The sequence below is a fragment of the Loa loa genome (assembly GCF_000183805.2).
Source record: "Loa loa unplaced genomic scaffold supercont3.43, whole genome shotgun sequence".
NCBI classification, from domain to species: domain Eukaryota; kingdom Metazoa; phylum Nematoda; class Chromadorea; order Rhabditida; family Onchocercidae; genus Loa; species Loa loa.
The window spans coordinates 284,508-293,379 of record NW_018108223.1 but is presented as its reverse complement, the minus strand read 5'-3'; the positions used below and the strand labels follow the sequence as shown (position 1 = coordinate 293,379).

The following is an 8,872-nucleotide window of genomic DNA, read 5'->3' as shown; positions in this document are numbered from 1 at the left end:
GTTTGTATTTATATTTATATTTATATTTATATTTATATTTATATTTATATTTATATTTATATTTACATTTATGCTTATATTTATATTTATGTTAGCATTTATATTTATATCTATATTTGTATTTATATTTGTATCTGTATTGTGATATGGATATCCACAAATATTTTCTGGAATTTTCCATAGATATTTTTAAAATTTTCCATAGTAGATGTTTTCTGTGATTTTCCACACATAGTAGATATTTTCTGGAATTTTACATAGATTTTTGAAATTTTCCGTAGCAGATATTTTCTGAAATTTTTCATAGCAGATTTTTTGGAATTTCACTACAATGTTCAATGCATATCATGATTATGGTATTTTGCATGTAATTTTAATTCGGCAATCAAGATACCGTAGTTAAAGTGATCTAATCATAACACCGCAATCATAATATCCTGACTATGACACTACATTCATAACACCTTAATTATGATACCGTAATCATAATACCGCAATTGTAATATTGCAATCGTAACACCGTGATCACGATACCGCAGACATATCACCGTAACTATGACACTGTAATCAAAATGCCATAGTTACAGTCTCGTAACCAAACAAAATATGTAATAGTAATAATAAGTATACAGCTGATTCATCGTGGCAGAATTAGAAAAACTGAAGAGATTTATGGGTAAAATAAATTTCTGCTTTCAGGAATTTCGAAACTTTGTTTTTTCCTTTCTCCACTTTTAGGATTATGGCCCCGGTTGTTTATTTTACTCTTGCAGCTGAATTTATCATTTGAATCACCTCAGAGATCGTTCGTTTTACAGCTAATGTGAGATGACTACTTCGATAGTTTCTTTATAATATTTGAATTATTTCGCACTGTGAAGAGTTCTGCAAAGCGTATACCAGCAGTTCTCGAATTGCTTCCAAACTAACTCTTCCTTCAAGAATATTTATGTAATTATTGTTATTCCAGCTACTACTTCAACGTTGCAACAAACCAAAACGCAGCGGTAAATGGTTGGTTATCAGACGTAAATCAGTCCACGTACTATCAGCTCATCAGCTGCGACCAGGCGGTTAAAGTAAGCCAATGGTGTATGTGTTTGGGAGACATGTTTGTTGAAGATAATGCACTTTTTAATAATTAGTTGAAAAATATCCTAATAGGTCGTAAGGTTTTATGGACTCTGGACAACATTTAGGCAGATTTCGATAGAAAATATAATAGTATATCTAAGAGTGCGAAATTGCAGAAAACCACAGGATAAATATGGTAAACCGGAAACTGGAGAGAGCGACGGATTCACACCAGTTTGTTGTTCACATCACAGCAGATATTTGCGCCAAACTGCATCTTGTTACAATACAGTAATTTATTCCTAATTTTGATTAGCTGGTCATTTACCGGTAGTTGCAGCTGATGATGTCCTCACAGAAACGATTGGCAGAATGTTGACAAATAATGGCAAGCCAAACAAAGGAAGCTAAGCAAAGCTTCATTTGGACATCCCATCCGCTTCTCAAAAACAGAATTTGTCAACAGATGACATCTTCGGTTGCGCAACTATCATCAAATGACTATTGAATCAGAATTAGTTGCTTCTACTGTTTATGGTTTTAGACAATAGTACCGATGACTCACTAATTTAAATAAATCTCACAATTGTTTCCGGTCGATCGTGATGGAAAGAAATAAGTTGATGAAAAGTAGAGAAAAAACGATCATTGAAAAGTTTCGTCTGATGGTATTGTCAATCGTTTATAATCCAAATGATTCATTGATAGTACAATCATTAAACGTCCTCCAAAGCGTCACCGTATCCATTCGTGATCATTTCTTCCACTACTATCCGTATGCTTACTTTATTGTGCTCTTTAAATTCAACAGAAATGACACACATTCCTTCTAATTCCTCTCTTCTGATTTAGACGTATATCCTGAAAGCCATTCAGTTGCAGAGCGTCCATATCGTTATTTCTCGTTGTTCAGGTATACCCTCGCTCGGATGTCTGCGTATATTGTGGAAGCATTTGGATATTTTGTCTGAATTTGGGGTTATCTTTCCAGAACGAGTAAATTAGAATTAATTTCAACTTAGTTTTAAATCACATCCACTACAGTACGAAATTCATAGACGTAGTGTTTAGTTTGTGCCATTTTCAGGAATAACAATGAATAATTTCGAAGACAATCACCAGAAAGGTCCGCCATCATATGGTTCGTTTTTACATCATTTTGGAAAGTTTTCTTCGTGCTATTAGATTAAAGTTTCGTTGTTTTCTCGGTAAAATATTAGCCGTTTTGTTGACTTGCATTGATAACGCCAGCCTAGAATTTGTTCTGAAATATGTTAGTTACTATATTAATTCAAAGGTGATCATTAGCCTTTCAGAGGCAACAGTCGGCCCAAACACAAACAATGGAATATTACAAACAGCAGGAAATTTCGGGCCTTTTCCACCAGCACCACAACCATCTAGTAATCCTGCATATATGCCACAGACCGTCAGTCCTATATTACGTTAGTTATCAAACTGTTTTTATAAGGATTCATTTAAAATTATTTGTGATATCCAGTTCTGGAAGATATGAAGTAATAACTGATCTTATACGGTCTCGTATATATGAAAAGCATCAAAATTAGTTTTACTTGACAACTCACTCGAATTAGACCCCTCTCACTTCCCTTATTTTATGGTTTTCGATAATTTAAATTGAACTGATGATAAACTGTATTTCTGGTGGTCCTGTAACAAATTATTGAACTTTTTAGCAAATTCTACGATGTACTCAGAGCCACATGCGGTACCAGTTATTGTTGGTGTGCCAGTTTTTGGACCACGTTCCTGTACAATGACTTGTCCCAGTTGTAATAAAGCTATTGTTACGGAAACACATACGCATGCCGGTTTACTAGCATTCACGATTTGTGGAATACTGCTGCTTTTTGGGTTTGTAATTTTATGCCATTTTTCCCTAAAATTATCACATGAGTCAAATTGAAGCATATACTACTTTGTATTTATTTGATGTTGGCTCAAGTCAATGAAACGATTCTCAAGCCATGATAAGTAGTGAAATATGCTTCATTTTGTCATGCTAGCTTATTCTCATCTCAAATCCAAAATGAGGATTTCTTATAATTCAAAAACTCATCGAAATGGTACTAATACTACTACTACTGCATTATGAGTAGCATGTTATATGGAATTTTTTGGATTTCAGTACCCACTTCGCTGTTATTTAATATTTTATAGGAAAAATCCTCAGCTTTGGTAATTGGTGCTAATATAGTTTTCATTTACAGGTGCTGGCTTGGTTGCTGTTTAATTCCATTCTGCGTTAGGGATTGTTTGGTAATTCATTTTTCTGACTTTCATTCGATACCGAAATTTTTTGGTGCTTTACATCAGTGATACTCTTGTGTCACCAGATTTTCGATGTCTTCAAATTATTCTATTTATAGATTATTTTTAATTGTAGGATGTGAATCACATTTGCCCCAACTGCAAAATATTACTGGGATTTTACAAAAAAATCTGAGAGACAGGACAAACAGGAACAGCTTCTGGATCGAATCGTACAGGTGGTCATGAGGCGGAAACTTTGTGAAATGATTAATTGTTGCTTTTTTAATGTTAAAGCAACACCTAGATTTTTTTTCTTTTTCCATTATAATTACTTTTAATGTTTTTCTTCTATATAATTTTTCTTTATCAACATTCTTTTTAATGGAATCGTGAAATAACGTCTTGAATTTTGTAACGCTCAAGCGAGCAGTGTATGAGTTACGTTTCCTTCCGATTTTTCCAGATTGTTGATGCCTTTAACTTCTCTCTACTGTGGATAATGATGGTGCAGGTAATACGTGACTGTATTTCGGCGATAAGATGTTGAAGCAAAAAAAGTTGAACTGTATGCAGGCTTTTGAGTATGTTATCTAAAGCTAAGACAGTGATTGCTGATGCTGTTGTCCGGATAATCTGGTTACTTAGAATAGCAGCAGTTAGGTTTGATTATGATGGAAGTTTGCTTTCATTACCTTACATATTATACATATCAAATGTGTCGCAACTTTTCATGTGAAATTAGTTAAGTTAATCCATCGACTTCTGTTAACAGCAAATTCTGCAAATCGAAAGGGCAGTTGTTGACTCTCATCTTGCAGAGATATATTGCTTACCCCTAACATAATCGTTGTATTCCATTATCGTATTTCAAAATAGGTTACATTCTTGATGTACTGCCGAACACATTTAAACAAACTGGTAAATCTGACAGATTCATTTTATTGAATCTTCGAAAGAAGCTATAGTTGCTGGCACTCATGCAATTTAATTTACTCGCTGATTAGACTGTTGGTGAATCAGATTGTTTACTTTAGTGAGCTATTTCATGGTTACGTATTAACGATTGTTTAAAACTTTCAAAAAATGTATTTTTCCATGATTTGGCAAAGTTGACTATTTTTATTACTATGGGGATGTTCTGGACAGATTCCTTATCAGTGCTATTTATATCTGTAATCACAAAAAACCCACAACTGTTGAAGTAGTTTCCAATAAACAATGAAATATCCAAGCAGATTCAAACTTTCAAAGACTTTAGTTCTTCTGTAAAACTAGTCAAATGCAAAACAGCTGAATTATTTCATCGTGGAAGAGCATTACATCTGCCTGATGCTAGAATAACGCCTCCTTCTGCTTGAATCGATCCGGCTATATTTGGTTGTAGGTAATTTAAACCCCTCCGGTTTTTTACGTAAAGATTATTAACATTGTACACTTCCTCCAACATCGGAAATGAAGCAATTCCAGTTTTGAAATTGTAATAGGGATTATAACACGTTTTCTGTAGAAATTCATAATCACGGATTATCGTCCAGTGGGTATTCTGGATTACCAGTTTGAAGGATGACGAACCTCTGTTTCATTCTCGTTGCTATGTTCATGCCTTGTGTAACCCATCTTAAACGCCTAAATTGTTGCATAGCTTTCACTGAGGTGGTCTTGCACTGCTTATTCCATTAATTTGGTACTTAATTTTTATTGCTCCCAAATTTTCAATAGCTCTTTATCTATAATCGGTTACCATATTTTAAGGTTGTTTGAGTTACTGTGCATTTCATTATGTTGAACTGAGAACAGTCTCTCAGGTACTTTTTACATGAGTTAAAACCTAATCGCCTGAATAAATTTTATGTGGGTTTTCTAAAAAATGTTGAAAAGGATTTCAGGAAAACAGAAAAAATTGAAAGGAAACTGAAAACCAGGAACTGAAAACGAAGACAATTTATTTGGCTTAAATCCTGAAGCCGATTGATCAAAGCACAAATGGACCATATCCCAGGACTGAGAATATTATTATTCAAATTGTATGCGGTAATCAGAATGTTCAAGCCATCTCAAGTGTTTTTGTTTGCAACGATATACAAGTATACATTTACTTTTTCTTTCTTGTGGAAAGAAGTTCAAGTCAGGGTAAAAACAGTCTCAAAGGAAAAAGTGTATTTCTAATTCAAGCAAAATGGCAACAAAAGTTGGTAATTCAAATGTACTTTCCATCTCAAATTTTGATTGGTGAATTAGAATTTAGGAACTCTTAAACTAAATGAAGAGTTTCGTCCATTTTTTTCCTGATTGAAAGCATCATCTAGCATTATCAAAGTCATCATCTGTCACAAAATTAGTGATGAAAATGATGTGCAAAATGCCATCTGTTTTCACATCATACCAAAGGAGAAAAATGACTTGCTGTCGACATGAGGAGATAAGCAGTTAGGATAAGTTAATGCAAAGGGATAAGTTTGAGAAAAAAGAAAAGGTTACTTCTTTCAACTAACTTAAGCCTTGAAAAGAGACGAGTAAAATGTATCTTACACAATTAGAAATCAATCTTCATTTCGCACAGATGAAAGATTTATGGTGATGAAAATTTCTGCAAATATTCTTTCAGGGCAAATTCTTGCCTCTGAGTACTTTCCAATTCAGCATGCAACCTTCCCAACTCCACTTCCCTTTCTCGGATCAAAATCTGCAAAACTTCAGCACTTGTTCTTTGAAATGATCACGATCGAAAAACAGACAAGTGTGGAAAGTGTGGAAGACAAAATTCGGAACCACGTATTTTACGTAAAATATTAAAAAGTGTATGCTTCAGTCTTTGACCAAAATAGGGTTGAAATCAATTGATCGTCAAGTTTAAAGTTGAAAAATGTAGGCTAGAAGATATGATCGTCATGCATCGCCTTTTTTAGAAGATATACGCTAGGACTGTTCAAGTTTTAACATATGGTTTTCAATTTAAATGAAAGATAAGTTCAAGACCGATCAACAAACTTGCAATTGTTGCTCATTGGCAACGTGCTGTTTGTCTGTGGTTTTCAAAGCATTTCTAGATGACATCGCGCGAATTTTCTCACCTTCCACGGTTATCGCTAACTAAAATTAAGCAGAACATATTTTATAATATTTCATTGCTTCCTGCAACATATCAGTATGATGATGTATTTGTCAAAATCTTACGCCATCAAATGCTTTGATAATTGCTTCTGTAGCTTCACTGAAAGTGTTCAATTTATTCACAATTTCTTTCACTTCTTCAACAAGTTCGTTAGAGGCATCCGCAACATCTAAAATTCTGTGAGCATGTAACTTTTGACCAGTGATGTTTACGTGGTGACATACCTGCGTCAGCTCACAAATCACCACAGATAACATATGAATAAGATCGAAAAATTGGTTTCTCAAGAAAAGGCTTGCTATACTCTAAACTTCCCAAATTTCCCTTTGCAGCTTTTCTAGTCAAAACAAATGATATAATGCGATAGATTGGGTATACATCGCTGTTGGCGATATCGCTTATGAAAAGCACACCAAAATGTAACAATTTGTGGATTACCTGGTTGGAGAAGACGTATTTTATTGTAAGCATCAACAAATAAGCCAAGTTTCATCAATGCTTCGTCTGCCATTTATTCTTTGCTCGGAAAATCAGAGAACGACGCCGATCTGAAAAGTTGTAATAAATTAATCCTTTCAAAACATAATTTTGCCACATAATTCAGATAAACGCATATTAAGGATTTCTGCAAAGTTCAAAAAGGATCCGTGCGAACAAGTTGTCTCGTTACCTTGGAAACGTTCTAGTCGTCAGGATTAATTTTAAGAAATCGTAAATCCCTATATTCCAGCTGAATAAGCCTTTCATTAGAATCAGCGAGGTTATTTGATCTGATGCTATACTTCATCATCAAATGCTACTGTTGTGTCTTCTAACTATGTGGACTAATATAACACCTTCCTTCCCATCCCCCATGAAAGATGGCACAAAATGAGTTTAGAATCCATCAGTTAGTTAAGACTAGATGGATCTCGGGAGTGGTTAACAATAACTAAACTGTTAACCTTTTTGAACATTTCATTTAGTCTAGTTTTAACTAACTGATTAATTCACAGTTCTCAGTAAATAGAAGTTTATATGATTAGTGAAGTCTAAAATCCATAGAGTATTACAATAATACTCTTTTGATTTCTTGGTTTGTATGAAAACACAAAAACTTCCAGTATTTTGGACAAGTCTATGACAGACGTGAAAAATCGTCTTCAATTCAAATTTTCCCTAATAAGCATGCAATGAAAATCATATATTCAAAATAATTGTTCTCAAAATTTAGATTTTTACATCTAACATAATAGTTGTCAAGGAATATTGGCAAGCAAACATAGTTCATTTTTTTTGGAATGCTTACTAAAACGATTTCAATGATAATGATGTTATAATCATAGCATGGCGCAGTAATCATGAAATCAAATATAAAAACTTTTTAGAAAATTCCCATACTTATCATCTTTTCCTTCCTACAAACCTGAGAGCGGTAAAGAAAGAGAAGGGAATTGGGTTTTTGATAGCTAAAAAAAAGCGATAAAGTAAGATATGAAATCGATGAGTAAAGGTTACTTTTCAGAAACAAATATTCCAAGAATTAGTTTACATCGCTTAGTGGTTTATTCTTTCCTTATTTTCTGAGAGCAAACTGCTTAAACAGACATTTTTATGGTCTTTTTATGTATGCACTCTTCCTCCTTACGCTATTTTTCCATCTTCCAGATTTTATTAAAAATTCAAATCAAATAGTTTTTTGATCCCACATTAAATATGTAACGAACATTTAACAGAGCTCATGCAGATATTGGAAATACGCAAAAATGACTTTAGTTGAGACTATTTCACTCCTTCATAATTATCTCACAACATTTCAGTTAATTTCATCATTTTATTTTTTCACTTATCAGTTATGCCTGATGGAAGTGATAGAAGTTAATTGAAGTTTTCTGCCCTTTTTTTGCTACATACAAGAATTTCATAAGTTTGGGAAATATAAATAAGTGAAGCTTTTGAACCTGTTATTCTCTTGTTATTTTATTGCGATATCAATTCAAGGTTTACATAACACTTTTCTTTTGTTATCAGGTCCATAACTCATAGTTATTTTCGTATTCCTCTTATTAAGGTTATTTAATGGTACAAAATCAACATCATGAAAAAAATGTCACTTTTCTAATCGTATTTTAACAATTTTCATTTTTAATTGTTGTAAAAAATTTCTGTAAAATCTTTGATTTTTAATTTTTTGAATTTGCATATATCTGTTAAGCATTATTTCTTGAAGGAGTTCCATTTTCCCTAATGATGAAATTGTCTGAATGTTCCATTCATTAATGTTAAGACAAAACACATGCTTCGCTAATGCTCTGTGAAGAGTCAGAGTTCACTTGGCTTAACATCTCCTCGAATTCCTAAACCGTACACGATGTAATTGCTTGTAGAACCAGCAAGATTTTAAATATATATATATATATATATATATATATA

At 33.2% G+C, this 8,872-nt stretch overlaps 2 protein-coding genes across 2 annotated transcripts; one reads left to right on the top strand and one right to left on the bottom strand.

The window, feature by feature from the left end:
• Window positions 1-2,151: 2,151 nt before the first annotated feature.
• LOAG_10240 (hypothetical protein) lies at window positions 2,152-4,119 on the top strand. Its single transcript, XM_020448117.1, has 5 exons — window positions 2,152-2,215; window positions 2,391-2,519; window positions 2,772-2,949; window positions 3,306-3,354; window positions 3,482-4,119. Exons 1-5 carry the CDS (start codon window positions 2,170-2,172, stop codon window positions 3,539-3,541), a joined length of 462 nt encoding a protein of 153 aa, XP_020301711.1. The 5' UTR covers window positions 2,152-2,169; the 3' UTR covers window positions 3,542-4,119.
• Window positions 4,120-5,917: 1,798 nt separating this feature from the next.
• Window positions 5,918-7,014, bottom strand: LOAG_10238 (hypothetical protein; the record flags this gene model as incomplete). Its single annotated transcript, XM_003145767.2, has 4 exons — window positions 6,899-7,014; window positions 6,523-6,629; window positions 6,337-6,438; window positions 5,918-6,031 (listed from the first exon to the last, which is right to left on the bottom strand). The coding sequence occupies exons 1-4, from the start codon at window positions 6,969-6,971 to the stop codon at window positions 5,918-5,920; spliced, it is 396 nt and encodes a 131-aa protein (XP_003145815.1). The 5' UTR covers window positions 6,972-7,014.
• Between the last annotated feature and the right edge of the window lie 1,858 nt (window positions 7,015-8,872).